At 34.4% G+C, this 21,404-nt stretch overlaps 2 protein-coding genes across 2 annotated transcripts; one reads left to right on the top strand and one right to left on the bottom strand.

Annotated features, from left to right (window-relative positions):
* The first annotated feature begins 155 nt into the window (after positions 1-155).
* LOC117330467 (metalloproteinase inhibitor 3-like) lies at positions 156-4,710 on the top strand. Its single transcript, XM_033888761.1, has 6 exons — positions 156-1,134; positions 1,698-1,826; positions 2,512-2,606; positions 3,042-3,147; positions 4,272-4,398; positions 4,613-4,710. Exons 2-5 carry the CDS (start codon positions 1,703-1,705, stop codon positions 4,394-4,396), a joined length of 450 nt encoding a protein of 149 aa, XP_033744652.1. The 5' UTR covers positions 156-1,134; positions 1,698-1,702; the 3' UTR covers positions 4,397-4,398; positions 4,613-4,710.
* A 5,076-nt stretch (positions 4,711-9,786) lies between these two features.
* LOC117330464 (glutathione S-transferase 1-like) lies at positions 9,787-16,749 on the bottom strand. The gene is made up of 5 exons (XM_033888758.1): positions 16,516-16,749; positions 13,491-13,586; positions 13,097-13,215; positions 11,945-12,049; positions 9,787-10,317 (listed from the first exon to the last, which is right to left on the bottom strand). The coding sequence occupies exons 1-5, from the start codon at positions 16,652-16,654 to the stop codon at positions 10,153-10,155; spliced, it is 624 nt and encodes a 207-aa protein (XP_033744649.1). The 5' UTR covers positions 16,655-16,749; the 3' UTR covers positions 9,787-10,152.
* Between the last annotated feature and the right edge of the window lie 4,655 nt (positions 16,750-21,404).

Raw genomic sequence — 21,404 nt, 5'->3', positions numbered from 1 at the left:
CACTACAGATAGAATATAAAACCATGAATAATTGAGTTGAATAAGTGAAAGATCCAAATAACAAAACTATCAAGATTTCGAACTACAACTCTACATGAAATATTACTTTTACAACAACAACAAAATTTAAAAAAATAAAAAAAAATAAAAAAAAAAATAAAATAATAATAATATCCAGTATGATATCTACATTGATCACACATAAATGTATTTACATAGTCGGAATTTACCGACCATATTGTATCCATACAATTGTATACATGTAAGCATGGAGACATGAATTTGTACACGTGAGGACCTTATGTATGTGCTCACACATCATCACATATATTATTTACGATTGAACACCGGCTACAACGTAACAGTCGCTAGTACTGTAAGCGGGAAACAATACATTAACTTAAAAAATAAACTATATATAAGACATATTTCATATTCTATATACATGTAAGCAGGACGACATGAATTTGTACACGTGAGGACCTTATGTATGCGCTCACACACCGCCACACACCCCTATATATACAATTGAACACCGGCTACAACGTGACGGTTGCTAGTACTGTAAGCGGGAAGCAATACATTAACTTGAAAAATAAACTATATTTAAGACATATTTCATATGAGGATTCGATAATTTACATCAGGTAGGTTTCAACAATGCAGGTAGGGTATGCTTGGGTAAACACATAAGTTGCTCTAAATATAACGCATCATATAGCACACATGATGTAACAGGAGGGTTCATGTGATATTGAATTAATTTAAGAAGTTTATTGTTAAAGTTTCATACTAAATGAGATTTCGTTATATATATGTAATTGAAAACGTACGTGTATTGGTTTTTTACTAGACCTTTTCATAAATACCCAAAAAGGGAAATTAATGTTTGAATATCATTTTTTTTATGATACAGGCAACAAAAGCCAAAATGTCATTGATAATGTGACATATCGAAACATATGTTACATCCGACTACGTGAATGGCTTTGAATAATCTCGTGTCGTAATGATTGATATTGGTTAGTTTTAATGCTAATATAACCACGTCCGATAGGACGTACCATCATTATTTGAAATAACAGCCTTACCCTTATCACCTAGCAGCCGGGAGTCAGGACTAGACCAGAAAAGGTATTTTTGATCGACATGCATTATACTGTATCTATTTAGACATATCAAAATGTATTAGTATACTTAGAGATTAGCGCAATGCTTTTTTTGCACACCAAAAATGATTTTTTTGATTTGCTATTAAAGTGGCACATGGTTAATGTAATTAGCACAATGATATTTACTCTAAATGGTTTCAGCACGAAGAATGCTAAGCTAATATTACATTGAATATATGTATATATGCAGTCCTTTGTTCCCTGTTGCGATCAAAATTGAAAACTTTGAATATAAGAAATTAGGGGTTAGTAAAACAATGACAGTTTTCAGTAAGGGTCATTTTGTTTGGTTCAGCTATGTTGCTAACGATACAAACTATATCAACATATAGGCATTAATATCAATGTTTTTTTAATTGATTAGATAACTTTACTCTTGTTTTTTCAATAGTGTCAATAGGAAATGATAAAGTTTAGATTTAATGGAATCTTTTTGAGACGCATGCGCAGAATAGCAAAGCTAGTGTAATGGGTTACATTGTGTTTGTATCATACTAATGTTTTGTAAATCTTTACACATTTTAGGTAAAATGGGATTGAGAAAGTCGATGATCCTTACCCCGTTGCTGGTTCTGCTAGTAACCGTGGACATCACCAAATGTTGTTACTGTCCTCCGGCACCTTTTCGGGACCAGTTTTGTGAATCACCTTTTGGCAAGTTTCCTTTGTTTTTAGATAATTCTAAATTTATATCCATGTTAACGCAATTACAAAATGTAAGTAAGTAGTACGTATCCGAATTAGTGAGAATAAAAATAATGAAGAAATGGCATGAATTGTTTAATTTTTATTTTTTTTTTATTTTTTTTGAGTGGAAGAGTTGTTACAGATATGTATATACATATACATATGTTGGTTTTTCCACACGTATACTTTAGTGAAAGACTTATCTCGTTTAAGAGGCAGGGCAATCTTATGCATGCGTTTTATACAAAAGAGGGAGAATATTGCCACATTGTCTTTGATGAAGTGATTTCCCTCCCTGCCGTAAGAATACTTTAGTTGCCAAAAAGGCTTGACTACTCATTTCTCATTTAATTCATTTAATTGGGCTTCGTCTCCAAAATATGATTTGTAGCCTGATACAAATACACTTTGCATCCTGGCATCATACATCATATAGTTGCTGATTTACCATCTATTTTGATGTTAGTTTTATAACGATTTCTAATTCTTTATCGAAAAAAAATCAAACGACTTAATGAATCGTGTCTATGAATAAATCTTATGCAGCGACGTCTTAAATTTGGGAAAATTAAAAATATCCTTTGATAGTTTCTTCGCATGTAATGGTAACCCTTTGTAATCTAAAGAATGACTTCGTTTATTCTTTCTTTAGCAATAAGAGGCATCGTGGAATCTGGTGATGAGGTGTGGAATGACTTTGAAAGAGTATATACTCGTTACACGGTTAGAGTTGAACAGGTGTATAGGGTAAGTATAGCACAGAAATCTGTATTATGTTGATATTATAATATGTTTGTAAATGGACATTTTATATTGGCAATTGTAGTAATATGTTTTGACTTAAACGATACGGTAAAATGATAATACTTGATCAAATAAATACAATTTAATATAATCTTACCTGAAAATTGCATCTTTAAAAGCAAGTGTATATTTTTCCGTGTAGAACTATCATTTAGTTTTGTCGGTTTGTCGATGTAGAATCCATCAGATAAGACTATTTGTCGGTTTGTCGTTATAGGAGCCATCAGATAAGACTATTTGTTGGTTTGTCGATGTAGAATCCATCAGATAAGACTATTTGTTGGTTTGTCGTTATAGGAGCCACCAGATAAGACTTATTTGTCGGGTTGTCGTTATAGAATCCATTAGGTGAGACTATTTGTCTGTTTGTCGTTGTAGGAGCCATCAGATGAGACTATTGGAGACAGTCTTACCATTTCGGTGCCGTATCAGTCTTCAATGTGTGGGATGACTCTGACAGAGGGCCGTGATTACATCATTGGAGGTCTGCTAAGTCTACCATATATTTTTACTTTTCTTTATATTGGTAGCAACATTAATTTACCCTTAATTTACACAAACTCTATATAATTCAAGCAGCTATGTCAAATGTTTAATGTTTTATTAGGTTATAGTTTTATAAGTTTATTTCTTTTCAGTTAAACCAACAAAAGGTATTTATGTTTAAAAACAGCATTTCATTAATAAATTCAGTAAGTCCTGACATAGTTACTATAGGCGGACCATTTCCCACAAAAATCTGTGCTAAATGTACCCTTACTTATATACAAATGTATACGATATTGTATTCCGTGATATTTCTTTGCAAAAGCAACACTTTCACATGGATCAAAATTGTCCTCGGTTGCTGTCGTCGTTGTTGTTGTTGTTGTTGTCGTCGTTGTTGTTGTTATTGCTGTTGTTGTTAGCATCCGATTTAAATATTAATATTGTGTTAAATATTGTAAAATGTTTGGATAACGCATGACCAGTACTTTCATAATTATATGCAGATATTTGAATATAGATAATGAACCACCTGTCATTTTTTGAACTAGTTCTATTATCCACCTGTCATTTTGGACTGGTTCTATTAATTACCTGCCTAGTTTATATATATAGATGTGAAATGGGATATCGGACTGTTGCTGTGTTTTAGCCGAAGGCTGGAACGATTCATGACTTGATGTCAGATGTAATAACATAGCCACAACTCTTAATTACTTTATTCGTCGATGCAAGTTTTATTTCGCTTATAGTTTCGTCTACAAGGTCTGCATTAATGCCTTTGGTCTGTTAATATCCCTTACAAGATTTCAAATCAGTGCACTTAAACTTAAAAAAAAGTTTCAGTTATGTTATCTCTTGGTTATACATGTATTTACATATTAAATGTGTGTTTCTTCTATTAGTAATTATTGAATATTTCTGTTATCACCATTAGATATAAAACTAATGTACATGTTTGTCAAAGTAAAATGCAAATGTAATATGTAACATATTTTTTGTTTAATTTCTTCACAAGAAATGTTATTTATAAATACGACAATAAATCAAGAAGAAGTAATTACGTCAGAAATGTATTTGATAGTTGTAGTATTGGTCAATTTAGACAATTCATTTTTATAGGGTACGTATATCCATCTGATATTGAGAAATACGAGGTGAATGGATGTGGCTTGACCGAGTTTTATGAAAATTTGACAGCTGATCAGCTTGCTGGTATTAATGGAGCCTATGGATGTTCACTATAATTGTAAGTACTTAAGGTTGGCGACAATTAATTAGAAATTAATTGTAATCATAATAATTTCCCCGGTATTATATAAGATGATAAATCATGTTGATTATCCATCACCAGACAATTGACATCCATTTGATGTCTGATGACAATTAGCAGCTTAAGATATTAGTCTTTTTAAGTAAGTTTCAGTCAATATTAATTGCGATATGTTTTGTGTTTGTTACAGAATTTCAAGTGGATTGTAAAGAAAAAAAATTTCAACTGATGTTTACGACTGTCTGGCGAAATATTACTGTGTGAAAAATAAATGCCTCTTTTCATATATTTTCTCCTTTAAGTTATTACTTCAATATGCTATTTTTTTTAAAGAACAATAAAGAATTATGCATTATCTATTATTTAGCAATCATTCTAAATGCATTAAAGGAAAACCACTTCACTGATGAATAACCCATTATGTTTAGTTTACATGCATATTGATTTTGATTCATTTTCCTGAAAAAAAATGCATGCTCAAGAAACACGCATTGCATTGTTTCTATAATCTTAAGACATTTTATGGGCACTGACGGAATCTTCAAGTTGCAATCAGAACATACTTCTTCAAGTGTTTCCATTAATTTTTTATGTCGGTTAAGCCTACAGCTTGATGAAGTGTCTAGGAGACACACGATCTATTATGTAAACGACAAACACATCAAGAAGAAGTGGAGACTTATGATCACATGAGCCGGTAAAATGTTGTTTTTGTATTTCCTTACAAGTTTTGATAATGTAATACAAGTTACATCTATATCATTTCGTTTCTTCTTACCACATCGACGCGTAACTGGTTATAACTTCTTTTCAGTTCGAGAGAAGGTTGAATATTTCTGACTTCTTTCGTAATCCTAAACTAGACCCTATTTCAACTAACACACATCTTCTGACCGGAAGTTGATATTCTATTACAGAGGAGCAACATTCCAAATAACATTCCAGGTTTTGCAAAAGTTTTTAAAATTAATCTTATTGTTTGATATGATTTTGTTATCTGTGATCTATGATAGAAACGATACCATGTTAGCATCACCTACATCAAAGTGAAAACATGAAGTTACTTTGAAAAAAGGATTCCCTTGTTACAAAATAGAAGCCTCCCTTATCACTAACAAGGGGATGGGCTTCGAGGTTACGGCATCAATTGTCTGCTTAAAATGTCAAATCTAATATCATATCAATTTCACGCGTGTACGGATGTGTTGCTATATAAATTTGGACGCACATAAAAGTGCCATTTGTTAAATGTTCCAGATTAAATTTCGCTAAAATACTTCAATTATCTCAATCATTTCAGTTGGGAATAACATGTGTGACGCGTAAACAAGACAATAGGTTTTGACATAAACATCCGCTGAAAGGTTCAATTGTGGAGAGGGAAAATGAGGTATCAAAACACAAACTTAAACGGCACTCCAGCCTTGGTGAACACTATCCGGGTTCTTTCATCTCTTCCGTGGTTTATCAGACATGTGCATGTTTTTGCTGATCAATGGCACACCCTGTTAAATTTTACACCAAGGTAAATATTTTGAGTTCATTGGAACTGCATCGAAGTTTGCGTTAAAATTAACAAAACATACATAGATTGGTTCAAACAGTTTCGAAGTACCAGATTGCCATGCTATAGAAAGATGTTTACATTGTATTAAATGAAAAATTGTAAAAAAAAAAAAAAAAAAGAAACATGCGCGGACAGAATAGAAATTAAAATGAAGAAAAAACATCTGCAAACATGATCACAAATGATACCTGTAGTCGCAACAAAGCATACAGGTGGTTCGCGCTGTATAACGGTGAAAGTGAGGATTTAAGTAGATGTACGTATTATTGCATAATTGACATGACATGTATACCTAAAGTGTACCTGGAACGAAAAACGATTTGCCAAAAAAAGAATGCCGCAAACCGCATCAAAATCGGTTGACCGAGTGCCGAGATATCGCACATCGAAGTACGCGATTTGCACCTGTCGGTCGACTGCTTGTGTGGGACTCTTCGGTCTTTGACGTCAGAGGTTTAATTGAGTGAACTGTAATGGCGACCAGCAAAACAGACGACAGTGTGAGCAGTAGCAACACAGATACATGACTGGATGCGATATGGACGTGAGTTTTGGGGTTGATGACTTTGGCGAAGATTGCCCACAACAATATGGAATCCAAACATATCAGTTTAAGTCTAAGAATTAGATAATTAGATCTTCGTGAAACGGACTCTGAAAATGACCGCTTGGATAACACAGACTGGTATGTTTTGCACGATCTAGTAATCGACCGATCACCAATAAATGTATAGTTACGTGCTTACCATTTCTTACTTATTCAAATGAAAAAGAACACGACATCAACAATTTGTTGATAATGTGCCATTTTATTCACAAATTTATATTCAAATAAACATACATGACTTGTCACCACGCAATTAGTAATAACTTTTCAAATGTCACTATTAGTAATAAATGAGTATTTTCCCAATAGAATAAGGTTGAAACATATATCAAGTGAAGATAAGCTTTCCATCTGATGACAACTGACCTGGTAAAAAAAAAGACTTTGATTTTTTTATTACAAATTGCGCCGTTATGACAAATTGCGTGGTGACATCGACTTTCTCTCCCGTTGTATAAAACCCAGATACTGACTGCTTTTTTTATATACATGTCATGGCCTCGTGGCTTACCGACGATTAACTGCTTGAGAAAGATTGTCAGCGAAATTATATAAAATGCTTCGCAACAAATTTATTAACAATTGGCATACGAGAAAATAATCCAATGAAATGTATGAATCGAAATATTTATACGATACAGGGCACTAAATTACCCTTGATGGTTAGCTAAATATCAAATGGTTGAAGTGTCTTATAACCCATGACCTCACTCTCCTGGAAGCACATGTTTAAAGTTAATTCAACACATTTGCTAGTGTAACACGAAAAAGACAGTTTGGTCAATCATGAGGAACTATAACAAACACTTAAAACTGGTTAAACTACCATGTAAACATCTCACAATGAAAAACGGGTATGTGTTTTGTTAAATTATCATGAAGTGACTGAATCCTCTTCTCTTCAAACAAGCCTTAAACACATGATTACAACCATGTTGGGACAATTACGTGTACACGACTGCGAGTGGGTAAGTATACCGCTAAACAATAACAAGGTGTGATATTACGGTCCACTCGCTCGTCACCTCTGTCACAGCATCACAGGTACCGGCGGTGTCCGTGCTTTTTCTGGCCTTCTAATCGTCACGCGCCGATAATTACTTGCGAGTTGGCGTATATATCCCCGAGCTGTGATATACAATGTACGTATCTGCGCGTATGGTTTCCTTGCGCGTCAAAATTGTTCCGAACTTATGCTTTTGGAAGTTGTGCGTAAATTAAGCTTGCGTTTTTTTCGTTAATACTGTAGGGGATTCATAATTTGTTTAAATAACACACATTGTTTAAAATTGAATTTAATGAGTTTCAGCAGAGACCTATATACTAGTATATAGGTCTCTGGTTTCAGAGAATCAGAATTCGTATTGCAAAAGTTTGCCTATGAAGTCATTAACCTAGGTTGGCTCATTCACATCATCTATATACCATGGATCGTGGTAAGAAAGCAACCATAGCCTAATGGCCGCGCGGTAATTGCAAATTGAATACCCACGCTATTAAAAGTTTACTCGTTGAATCTTTTTCTGGGAATTACTAACCTTTCATGAACAAGTTTTATCAATTTGGGACAATTATCCGAAAGTGGATTTGACATTGGTTTAAAACATGTTCAAGTAATTTCTAATTTTCAGGAATATGTTGTTAAATAATATCGAATGGGAAAATACAACGAGTTAAAGATAACACATTAAAAATAGGTTCTTGATTAGAAAGTCCTTATCGAATAACACGACGACCAGGTATACCATACTTGACCGGAGTGTTGATAAGTAGAAATTCTTCATAGTGTATCTTGATGTGCTGAAGGCTCCTATGCTCATTTTACATACATTATTATTATTGTAGAAGGTCAAATGCGCTATTCAATTACTAACGCTGAAGTGATAATTACATAAATATGAAAAAAATCCATAGTTTCTGTCTGACAAATGAAGCATAGTTGTAGATTAAATCCAATTGTAGTCTCGACGTCTAATTCTTGACGCTTACCTGCCCTTCAAAGACGCAAATTAAGCAAACATGCATTTACGACTCTCGTAGCATGTTTTTTGTTTCCGAATGGTATTGAATTCTGTACTCCTTGGGTGATATATATAGTGCTGCGTGTTCGATGCTTGTTCATATTCCTAAAGTACACATAAATGTAGTTTTGTTGACATTTTGAGACTTATTATGATGCCAATATTTGATCCAAATTTACATGGCGAATGTTGTCCATGAAGCTTATCGCCTAGAACAATTTTCAATGCTTTTAATTTTTTTTGGATCAAATTTCCTATTCGTCTCATCGGTTTTGAGTTTAGAACTATAATTATGTTAACATGTCGTGTAGGTTATGTTTACAGTTGATAATTTCTGTTACCACCGTCTTCTATACAAGTCTACATACACAGGTGAAATATATGTGTGGATCATTTGACTGACTTCTTCGTACATGTTATATAACCTTTGCAGCTGATTCAGCTATTTGCTTTAAACACCAATTCATTGTAAACCGACTGTGATAAGAAACAATATCAACACGGATATCTTATAAAAAAATAATCCGAAATTCATGTCATATTGTCAGGATTTAATGAAGCTGTTTTACGAATTTATTATAATCAAATTCACTCATGTGAGACATAAATATTTGTATACTGGGGACGTCGTGTAATGAGTAGGGATTTCGATTTTTTAATAATACATTTATCAATAAAAAAAATCAATTTGCTGACAACACATGATCCAGTATCCATAAAATAGATCATGTCAGCGTATAAAAGTTTATTAATGCAAATAAAACTAATAGAAACCGTTACATATTAATATATGTCATTATAATACGGAGAACGTTTTATTTCATAATAAATTCTGGTACTCCTAAGAGCGAAGTGAACGGCATACGATACAACTATCATAAAATCACCGTCCTTATGAATGTATGTTGAACAGCATTAGACCAAAACAATAAATTATATACTTAATAGACTTAAAGAAAAAGAATACAGTACATACAATTGACAATAGATTATATGAAGAAAACAAAAAAAGAACATACAGAAAAAAACTATACAGTTCATATATTTAAGAATTTCTAAACACAACAGATTACATACAGTTCTGAAAACAATACAGTATATTGTAGAATACCATACAGTACCTTTATTTTAGAAAACAACAGCGTATAGAACATATAATTAAAGACAAGTTAGGCATCCATTTAGATTTTCTCGCACATCACAAACACATAATAACGGTACAGTATGACAATAACTAAGAATGACAATCATTACAAAATCAAGTGTTAATTCTATAAAATCAGTACTGCAGTTTATATATTAGTGTGCTTTATAGTGAACACTTAATTTAATTTCATGTTGGATTTGTTGTTTGCTTTTCAGAGGGAGAAATAAAAACTAGCTTGGCTATTTTGAGGATTTTGTGATTTTGAACCTAGAGAATTATATAAATATAAATCACCATCGCGAATCAAAATGAATAATGTTCGTCGAATGAAATTAATGGTAATGATACAAATGAGACTTGTATTGTTTCAATATGTCCTCAAAATAAATTAAAACCAAGTTTTAGGTCGTTCTTTTATCCAAGTCGCTATCTTTGGTCGGGCTGCTATTCTTTCTTTGAATTCCCTTATATCATCCCATTTTTCCATAGTTTCTGGAAAAGCACTGGTCATGTTTTCCAAGACAGTGAAGACTTTGACATCGGCTATTGTTAGCTGGAATAGAAAATTAAATAAATAATAAAAACAAAATATCGTATGCTTTGAGTATTGAATGTTTTAACAACTCTAAACGTTTTAACGACAGAAAACTAATCTTTGATTTCTGCTGTTAAATCCTATTATACCAAATATGATTTTAATATAAACCAACCACCTCTTCCAAGTACCCCATTTAAAATTGAATATATCTTAATGAAAAGCTAGGGGACCAAGGATTTCTATAAAATACTATGGTTAAGAAATGTTTAATTCTAGCAAGTAGAAAAAGATGGGAAGAAATATTAGAATTAAGTGACTTAAATTGGATTAAAAATGTCTATCGTCTCATTGTTTTTAGCTACTAAAAACATATAAAATATAAAAAAAAAGAAGATATACCAAATTACAATGGTTTTAGTACAGAAAAGTACAACATATCTTTACTACAAATTCCTTCATGCTAGTACAACATATTCTTAATACAAATTCCTGCATGCTTAAAATAGGACTATCAAATAATCCAGACTGTTCATTTTGTAATTTAGAGTGAGAAACTATAGTTCATATTATGTGGTAAGTCTCTGAAGTCGAATTTTCTTCTTTAGAACATGTTGAATGCTCTTCTCATTCCTTTTCCTTTCAATAAAATAAGTAAATAAAATAAAATAAGGACTGTCTGTTGACAATGAGCATATTGCTGGTAACAGTCCTGACGATGATATTTAAGTATCATACTGTAAGATTATATATACATGTATATATATATATGTATGTATGTATGTAATGTATGTACACAGATACAGTGGGTACCCACTATATCTGTGTAACTGTTCCATGTTCTATGTCTATGTGATCGTTTGTAATTTACCTGTGTCTTGATAAAGAGGCAGATTGCCTCGAAAATTCGACAATTCACTTGTCTGTACTGTCGTTATTACTACTTGACAATTATCTATTTCTAGTAATACGCATCCAACGAACATTTGTTTGTTAGGATCCAGTACCTGGCTGTTTAATTTTGCGATTGCGATATTTTCATATTAACATTTCTAACGACGACCATTCTCTGGGGCCTGAGGTTATGCTCTTTATTTTCTTTGCAAAAGCAAAGTATATATGTATGTAAACTTCTTTTTCTACTCCATACACCCCCCTCCCTCCCCCACTCCTTATCCCCCTCCTTACCCCCCCCCCTCTCGAGTGGACGACGACAACGATGATCTTTAAATACTAAATTTCCTCGACATCAACATAATTTTAAGAGTCAGCCAATCAGAAGTAAGGAAATGGTAGTCATATTGAATACATACGGATCCCTATTATTACTTGTGTAAAGTTACATAAATCTGGCATGTACTCCCTAACTCTTTAAGGAAACTCTCAGACAGGTTTATAAAACAAGAAGCAGACAAATCATCAAAACAGTGCAATAACAAGGACTCTTGTGATTTATTTCTGTAAAGCTTTAAGCTTCCAGATACAGAGATACCTGTCGACGAAAAAATCCTGAACCATTGGCAATCTTGAACAACAAGGTCAGCATCGGATAACACCCAATACAATGATAATATAATTAAAACATTGTGATGGATTCAGACTACTGTCTCTTGTAAAACGTAACATAACCCATCACAACACTTACCTTGGCTCCAACGAAAAAGCCACTACCCCCTGCCTTAAGCTCCCTCGACAACAGTTTCATATATCCAGGTAAATCCTCAGCTTCAACCTTTTTTATTTTTTCTGTCTGAAGAAATATTAAATAAATCGGCACCATAGAGCTACATATATATGTGTCACATGTAGAAATTACCACATACACGGTTAATCTCCATTCTTCATACATTGCATGTTTATTCCATATCACAAAAAAAAAGGCATTTGTCTACAAACATTAATTAAGAAGACACTCAGTTTCCCCGCAGACAACAATACATTTAACAAATCATGATAAAATAAGAATGATTAACTTTAACATTTTACACAATAATGTAATCATGTTCAATGAATCCCGCTAATCACATAAACCTGACCCATTCTTAGTCTGTACCTCAGATTATATATAGGTTGTTATAAAGTGTTGGTTATCTTAGTGACAATATCAAATTGCGAGAGATACGTGTGCATTCCAAATGTTTTATTAGATTTCATATGAAAGTTAATATCGACAACAGTTTGCTGACGGAGGCATTTAATAAACAATAAATAATGTAAATATAATTGCTGAGGTCTGGACAAGTACCACATATAGCAAATAAAGTTGTCATTTATTCACGGAGCAACGTTGATCTAGGATTTTACCAAATTATACCAGATATCTTATATAATTATATAAGATATCTTATGAACTTTTATAAGATCTCTTATATACTTTATAAGATATCTTATATAATAAATGGGATACCTTATATACTTTTCTTTATAAGATAACTTATATAATATAAAGGATAGATATCTTATAAAGAAAATTAAATACGATATCTTATATATTTTATAATATATCTTATATATTATATGAGATACATTACAAAGATACGTTTATAAGATATCTTATATAATATACACTATATCTTATAAACTTTAAATAAGACCACATATAAGATACCCAATAAATATATAAGATATCTTATATAATATATAAGATATCTTATATAATTTGGTAAAATACTAGATCAACATTGCTCGTCAATAAATGACAACTTGGCTTGCCCTAACCACCTTCTGATACAGGGTATCTCCTTTTATCGACTTGGTTGGTCAAATGTTTGATGTCATTTAGTTAGAAAATACTAACCTTCACAACGAGATCTTTTTCGAAAAGAGCTGATATAAGTTTCTTATCGACCAGATCGTCTATGATGTTCATGACAAGGTCGATTCTGTACTGTTCCATCAAATCCTCGCTATACATATCTGTGTTATAAGTATTAATTGGAAACGTTTCGGTACACCTTGTATAATCTCATTAAAACTCAACACACTAATTCTTCTCTTTTTAGCCTTAGCAAACCACAACAAAATAGACATTATAACATTTAAGAATGTAAGATAACGTATACTCAATTAGTTATGTCAATACTTTGAACAGGTTAAATTGTCGTCTCTCATTCCTAGATTTAATTTGGCAAGATATTGAAACATTCGAAAACTTCAAAAAGATAACTGAAAACAACAGTAAGTTGACTTACTAAACTTCCTTCCAAGGAACCTAAGGATGGCCGATGACTGACTGAGAACGACTCCGTCGTCCGTCTCCACGATAGGGAGGGTATGGGTAGGTGTAGCTGTAGGTCATCAGAAAACAGGGTTATTATCTTCAAAGTACCATAAGGCCAACACAGGGTCATCAACAAGAAGAGGGTTATCACTACTCAGTACAATAGGGTCAACACAGGGCCATCAACAAGAATAACGTCATCACTAACCAGTACCATAGGGTCAACACAGGGTCATCAACAAGAATAACGTCATCACTAACCAGTACCATAGGGTCAACACAGGGCCATCAACAAGAATAACGTCATCACTAACCAGTACCATAGGGTCAACACAGGGTCATCAACAAGAATAACGTTATCACTACTCAGTACCATAGGGTCAACACAGGGTCATCAACAAGAATAACGTTATCACTACTCAGTACCATAGGGTCAACACAGGGTCATCAACAAGAATAACGTTATCACTACCCAGTACAATAGGGTCAACCCAGGGTCATCAACAAGAATAGAGACTATCACTACTCAGTACCATAGGGTCAACACAGGGTCATCAACAAGAATAGAGACTATCACTACCCAGTACTATAGGGTCAACCCAGGGTCATCAACAAGAATAGAGACTATCACTACTCAGTACCATAGGGTCAACACAGGGACATCAACAAGAATAACGTCATCACTACTCAGTGCAATAGGGTCAACACAGGGTCATCAACAAGAATAACGTTATCACTACTCAGTACAATAGAGTCAACACAGGGCCATCAACAAGAATAACGTCATCACTAACCAGTACCATAGGGTCAACACAGGGCCATCAACAAGAATAACGTCATCACTAACCAGTACCATAGGGTCAACACAGGGACATCAACAAGAATAACGTCATCACTACTCAGTACAATAGGGTCAACACAGGGTCATCAACAAGAATAACGTTATCGCTACTCAGTACCACGAGGCCAAAACAGGGTCATCAACAAGAATGGAGACCATCACTACCCAGTACCATGGGTCAACACAGGGTCATCAACAAGAATAACGTTATCACTACTCAGTACCATAGGGTCAACACAGGGTCATCAGAACCGAGTTATCACCCATTCAGTGTCAAAGGGTCTATACACAGGGTCATCAACAAGGACATGGTTATCGCCCACTCAGTATCATAGGGTCTATACACAGGGTCATCAACAAGGACATGGTTATCGCCCACTCAGTATCATAGGGTCAACACAGGGTCATCAGAACCGAGTTATCACCCATTCAGTGTCAAAGGGTCTATACACAGGGTCATCAACAAGAACCGGGTTAACACCCACTCAGTACCATAGAGTCTATACAGGGTCATCAACAAGAACCGGGTAATCACCTACCCAGTACCATAAGGTTTATACAGGGTCATCAACAAGAACCGGGTTATCACCCACTCAGTATCATAAGGTATAAACAGTGTCATTAACAAGAACCGGGTTATCACCCACTCAGTATCATAGGGTATACACAGGGTCATCAACAAGAACCGGGTTATCACCCACTCAGTATCATAGGTTCTATACAGTGTCATTAACAAGGACATGGTTATCACCCACTCAGTATCATAGGGTTTACACAGGGTTATCAACAAGGATCGGGTTATCACCCACTCAGTATCATAGGTTCTATATAGTGTCATTAACAAGGGCATGGTTATCACCCACTCAGTATCATAGGGTTTATACAGGGTTATCAACAAGGATCGGGTTATCACCCACTCAGTACCATAGAGTCTATACAGGGTCATCAACAAGAACCGGGTAATCACCTACCCAGTACCATAAGGTTTATACAGGGCCATCAACAAGAACCGGGTTATCACCCACTCAGTATCATAGGTTCTATACAGTGTCATTAACAAGAACCGGGTTAACACCCACTCAGTATCATAGGGTATACACAGGGTTATCAACAAGAACCGGGTTATCACCCACTCAGTATCATAGGTTCTATACAGTGTCATTAACAAGGACATGGTTATCACCCACTCAGTATCATAGGGTTTACACAGGGTTATCAACAAGGATCGGGTTATCACCCACTCAGTATCATAGGTTCTATATAGTGTCATTAACAAGGACATGGTTATCACCCACTCAGTATCATAGGGTTTACACAGGGTTATCAACAAGAACCGGGTTAACACCCACCCAGTACCATAGGGTTTATACAGGGTTATCAACAAGAACCGGGTTAACACCCACCCAGTACCATAGGGTTATACACAGGGTTATCAACAAGAACCGGGTTATCACCCACTCAGTACCATAGGGTATACACAGGGTTATCAACAAGAACCGGGTTATCACCTTTACTTTTTATTTCTATTTTAATAACTTCAGGATACAGAATCACAGTCTTCGTGTCGTTGAAAGCTTGCTTTAGCTTGTAAGGGGAACGGTTACATGTATGGTCACATACCGGTTGCGCATTGATTACCTATTTTCTAATGATTATGATAATATATACTTCCTGGTTGTGAATATATCATGTAGATTATATACACAAAAATTGTTCCATTTAGGATTATTTACAGTTCATAAATAACAGTAGCTATGAAATGTGGATTGAAAGGGATGGACTATACACAGATGCAAGTTGAAAAAAAGACAGCCGTGGCGTTCCATGTGAGTAGTTCGTTTATATTTAGATTAATCACCAAGCCATGCTATTTTTAGCCATATCTACATACAGTTGTATACGTATACGTCAGAGTCATACAATATTTACGACACCCAGACCGGATTTCGACGTAACGTATGTAGTGGTTATCGACAATGTTGAAGGTATATACGTACATGTACTAGCCATTCGAGTGGATTACAAGCCTACATGTAAAACTGTACAATATCATGTAAGTGGTTTACAGAAGTAGGCCATGCGTTAAATACTGATACGATAGGTTTTCCTCAATATCCATTCCTTGTTATTAGTCTACACAGATAAAAATACTTACACTCTCTCATCGCATCCCATTCTTCTTTGTTAATGCGGACGTCCTCAAACGACATTCCAGCCTCCGTGAGTACAATCCGGATACTTTCCGCCCTACCACGACCATTGAAGTACGTGACTTTCCAGGGCTTGCCGGACATGTTGATTTCACGTTGGGCTTCGGCTACTGCAGGTTGGGTTACCGGGAGCAGGCTTCCGAGACAACAAACTTTATTATGCCGCCGTCCTCACGCACCGATGACCTCCCCATACAAATACGTGTCTATGTAAATAATATTGGATATTATTTATGGCACCTGACACACATTGATATTCACTTTTATGTATTTATAAAGCTAGTATTATCATGACAGATATTTCAATCCAACGATACTTGTTGATTTTTGTCAGATGTATGCATTCCTCTACCCGGTAATTATATAACTTATATAAAGCCATGTTATATAAGTTATATAATGGTAATTAATCAATCGTACTGACCGGGCGCTAGTGCTTACACCTGGGCGTCGATGAATTTTCCCCGGGCAATGATAATTTCTATAGAATATTTAACTAATTATGCCAATCAATCCAAACTTGACAATGTTATAATATATAATACCGATAGACTGTGAGACTGGTCATTTTGATTGTGGATTTTACTGTATATGTTACATAATTCGTGGATTGGTACATATTTGGTCATACCCACCCACACTGTGGGTGACTTAGCAAAAAATTAAGAAGTTAGTGTTTTACCTGTCCGTTATCCTTGCAAATTATAGACAATTTATCATATTGTTCCGTGGTCGGGTTATTTTCCTTGAGAGACTGCATTATCTTGAAACTTGAAACAATGAAACGATTATCAGATAGAAAAAAGAGAACCAAAATCAACCGTGTTTTCACCCCGTGCTTATTTTCTATAGGAATTATCGTTACCTGAGTGTAAAATTCATCGACGCCCAGGTGTGAGCACCGACGAAGAAAATGGAACCCTGGAGATTTATGAAAACCGTCTTAAGATTTTTTTTTCACTTCACCGAGGCTGTTAGTTATTGCATCTATACGTCATCACTGCTAAATCAAAATATCGATTTGTTTCTTTTCAAAACACAAAGCGTTATGACCAGTGCCCCAAGATTGGTAATTAAAATCGTCTCCCGAGCCGTTCTATCGATGTTAATATATATGTCGAAAGCTAAGTCATCATAAACTGTTATGTTTGATATTCTAAATTATCAAATATCTTAATTCTACAAGATAAATTTTTTTATTTTATTTTATTTATTTATTTTTTTTGTTTGAAGTATGAATTATTTTGATTGACTCATTATTCCTTGCCTTAGTTCTGAATTAACACACTTTGGTGCCTTGCGTGGAGCTAGAATGATGTAAAACCTGTGTGGTGTAGTTTTATTTACCATTTAATTATATACACTGTATATCATATCTACGAGGAATTCACACACTTTGTCCGTGTGGTGTGGTTTTATTTTCCATTTTATCATACATTATATCTACGAGGAATTCACATTCTATGGCCTTTTCTTTCCATATGTTTCATTTACAGATTACAAATTACAAATGTACTGTTACACTTTTGACCCTTAACACCACTGGCGAGTCTTAGAAGGACGAACCAACTGTAGGATGGTATTACACATAATCATGAATGTGATATGGTTTTACACTTAAGTTTTCCCCAGGAACTTCGGTTTCCTCCCATAGGAAGACCCTCCGCGCGCTTTGAACAATCCGGGCCAACAAACGTGATACATATAAGTTGATATAGCTTGTTCGCAAACGTTGTAAAATAAATAAAGTTTTATAAAACTTACATAAAACATTTTCCCCACTTACCAAGAAAATAGCTTTTTAATGTGCGAAAGAAATAATAATAGCATGTGCTATACTGGTTTCTACAGACATCCACAATCCAAGGGACACAACTTCCGTAGTCAGGTAGCCTGTGTGATCATTATTAGAGATGTGTTTTTTCTCATGCAAAACTAAACCGACAAATGTTAATAATGAATTCTATTATATATCAAATGTATTTTCCTCTCACTTTTTATGTGAATTTTGAGACTTAGTGATTTTGCGATATTTCATATTTGTTTTGTAGTACATTATACAGAGTGCTCCCAACTATTGTGGGGAGGTTTTTGTTGTTGTTGTTTTTGGAAAAATACTGAAAGGTTAGTGAATTTTGGAGTTTGCTTGAAATTCACATTGTAGTGTATTGACGAAGCGGGACAGGCAAAATCATACTAGTACATACATTACTTGTAATTTATGTTTCCATGGTACATTTGTAACTATGGAAGTATTGAGACTGGAAATTGCTCCACAGCAAAATACACTATTAGACCACTCGATTGATTTGTGTAGAAAGTTTTGGGAAGTGATATTAAATAGTGTAGGAGATGTGATCCGGTAACGCCACCGGACGAAAGGACGGATGGACGAAACCCTTTGTACATGTACTATATCTCCCGTTTGGGGGGGGGATACAAAGTCAGTGTCGTACTAATATATAAAAGGAGTATGATGTTTATCGACATCTGCCGTAATAGCGGACGTAAAACCAGTTAAATAAATAAATTTATCGACATCTAAAAAATATATGGAGCGAGTAACATCAGAAACCCTACCATAATGGAAATAAACGGTACGGGGTGGGGATGGGTGGTGGGGATGTTGTGGTGCTCGGGGGAGTAGCCCCACCCAAAAATCGGCACTTCGTCACTTATTTACAACTATTGGACCACAAATCTATAGAAACATCACTTATCTATGTACATACCAGACATACAGGTATACTCTGTATATCATCATGTCAATCCACTTATCTTATTACCCGACTGTTTACTGTTGTACGTAGATTATAAGATCTCGTCATGTATACCATTGTAGTCTGTTTCAGCCGACCGTATATATATATATTTATTTTGCAAAAGGCATTATTGCGTTAGTGCAAATAATCAACATACATATGCTTATGGTGGAACTTGATTCAATACATACTAGTGTTTATATTCAGTTGTAACAGTTACAGATATAATACTATTTTCGTACGATTTCAGTCAACAACAATTGATAAACTGATAATTGAAATACATGTATTTCTTCACAGTATTTCTTACCTGGCATGAAAAGCAATACATTTTGTATTACCGTATAGTAAGCGGAAGATACTATACACGTTGTTTCATAAGTCTCTTTGTTAAATAGTATTTCATTTCTTAAATCATTTGCTTTGTGAATATACATAGTAGTTCTAACAGACCTTTAAAGCATGAAAAACAATATAATCGTATAGCAAGCGAAGGCCACTATACACATACTATCACACATGTCTAGCTCTCTTAGTTAAATTGTATTTTATTTCTTAATTCATTTGCTTTGCGAATATACATAGCCAGATTTTGAATGATGACACAGTTCTCTGGTGACATAAGATATCGGGCGATGCCATCTTCCCACTTCTATATTTAATCTTTGAGAAGATTCCCGAATCCTTGTTATTTTTTTCTTTAATATTAACAATATCAAGATATGTCTTGTAAACAAATTCATCTGAGAAAAGTATATAACATCTGGCCGGTGGCGACTCTACAAGCCTGGTATAAATATGTCTGTACCCTTGGTTGGAATAATGATAAAATACATCGATATCTCCAAATCCCTGTTCAAGCCAAACACAACCAAAACCATAAGTACATAATATGTTACGAAAAGTTTTCGCTTGTGTGTAAAGCTCGTTCGGTATTTAATTATCTTGGTGTTTGTGATAAATATAAGGGGCAAGCAATCTAACTCTCCGTATGCAGGCAGGCAGGCAGGCAGACTAGAGGTCAATTAAGTTTAAATGTTTATTGAAAAAATCCAATTATATAAATAATTTGGTGGAGATACACATGTAGAAAAAAGATGCGGGCCAAACTAGAGGTCAATGTGTTACATGTAACTCCCTAATGATAATGATTTTGATATAAGTACATCTTATAACACATGGATTGGGCACACGTTGAACTACTTTTTGCAATACTTCTCTAGAGATAGCAATTGTAACACGAAACACGATACTTGCGATGGTTCACGGATAACTCCGAAACTTTGTTATACCATTTACTGTACTGACTAATTACACGAAAAAGTTAACAGTTTCACGATAAGAAGTAAGTATATTTGTAATCTATGGGAAGCAACTAACATATTGACTTGAATTAAACTAGAACGTAAGCCCCTGTTCCACGGTTACTTTTTAGGGATTTCCATTTCGGATGGAAATCACTATTGTTATTGTTATGTTTTTTCTTATTAGGGATTTCCATTTCGGATGGAAATCACTATTGTTATTGTTATGTTTTTTCTTATTAGGGATTTCCATTTCGGATGGAAATCCATATTGTTATTGTTATGTTTTTTCTTCTTCTTCTTATTATTATTATTATTCTTAACACTTTTTTTGTGAACAAAATCTCTCAAAAACGAATGCAGATAGAACGTTCATATCTTAGTACATGATAGACAATATCAAGCTGTCGATCTTGGTGCAATTTTATGTTCATACGTTCAACGGTCAAGGTCACAGATCTATAAATAGAACATTTTTGGACGTTTTTTGAACTATCATAACTTCATAACGGATCGTTCTGTTTCGTTCCCGTTCAGTGTGTTATGTAGATCAGGGACAGAGCTAACTTTTCTCCATGCCATCTTATCAGAGAATATGTCAAGGTCATGACCTCGCCAAGGGGTAAAGAAAATATCGAAAAAAAAAATCTCAATCTGAGAACTGTTTTCATCCCAAACGAAAGCTAATTTTTGATCTCGAATGCACTTGAGATTCGAAATTCAATGACATTTTGATCTCGGAGGAAGAAATACAAATATTTTTTACCT

This window comes from Pecten maximus, chromosome 7 (assembly GCF_902652985.1).
Source record: "Pecten maximus chromosome 7, xPecMax1.1, whole genome shotgun sequence".
Lineage (NCBI taxonomy): Eukaryota > Metazoa > Mollusca > Bivalvia > Pectinida > Pectinidae > Pecten > Pecten maximus.
Note: the sequence above shows the minus strand (reverse complement) of the source record. Positions and strands in the feature narration are given on the sequence as shown.

What these genes read in the sequence shown, in the direction of transcription:
- LOC117330467 (XM_033888761.1), top strand. Translation starts at nt 1,703, where the DNA reads ATGGGATTGAGAAAGTCGATGATCCTTACCCCGTTGCTGGTTCTGCTA. An exon ending in GTTTTGTGAATCACCTTTTG is followed by an intron (nt 1,827 to 2,511) that starts GCAAGTTTCCTT and finishes TTCTTTCTTTAG; the next exon opens with CAATAAGAGGCATCGTGGAA. An exon ending in GAGTTGAACAGGTGTATAGG is followed by an intron (nt 2,607 to 3,041) that starts GTAAGTATAGCA and finishes TTGTCGTTGTAG; the next exon opens with GAGCCATCAGATGAGACTAT.
- LOC117330464 (XM_033888758.1), bottom strand. Translation starts at nt 16,654, where the DNA reads ATGTCCGGCAAGCCCTGGAAAGTCACGTACTTCAATGGTCGTGGTAGG. An exon ending in ATGGGATGCGATGAGAGAGT is followed by an intron (nt 13,587 to 16,515) that starts GTAAGTATTTTT and finishes GATGACCTACAG; the next exon opens with CTACACCTACCCATACCCTC. An exon ending in AAAAAGATCTCGTTGTGAAG is followed by an intron (nt 12,050 to 13,096) that starts GTTAGTATTTTC and finishes ATATTTCTTCAG; the next exon opens with ACAGAAAAAATAAAAAAGGT.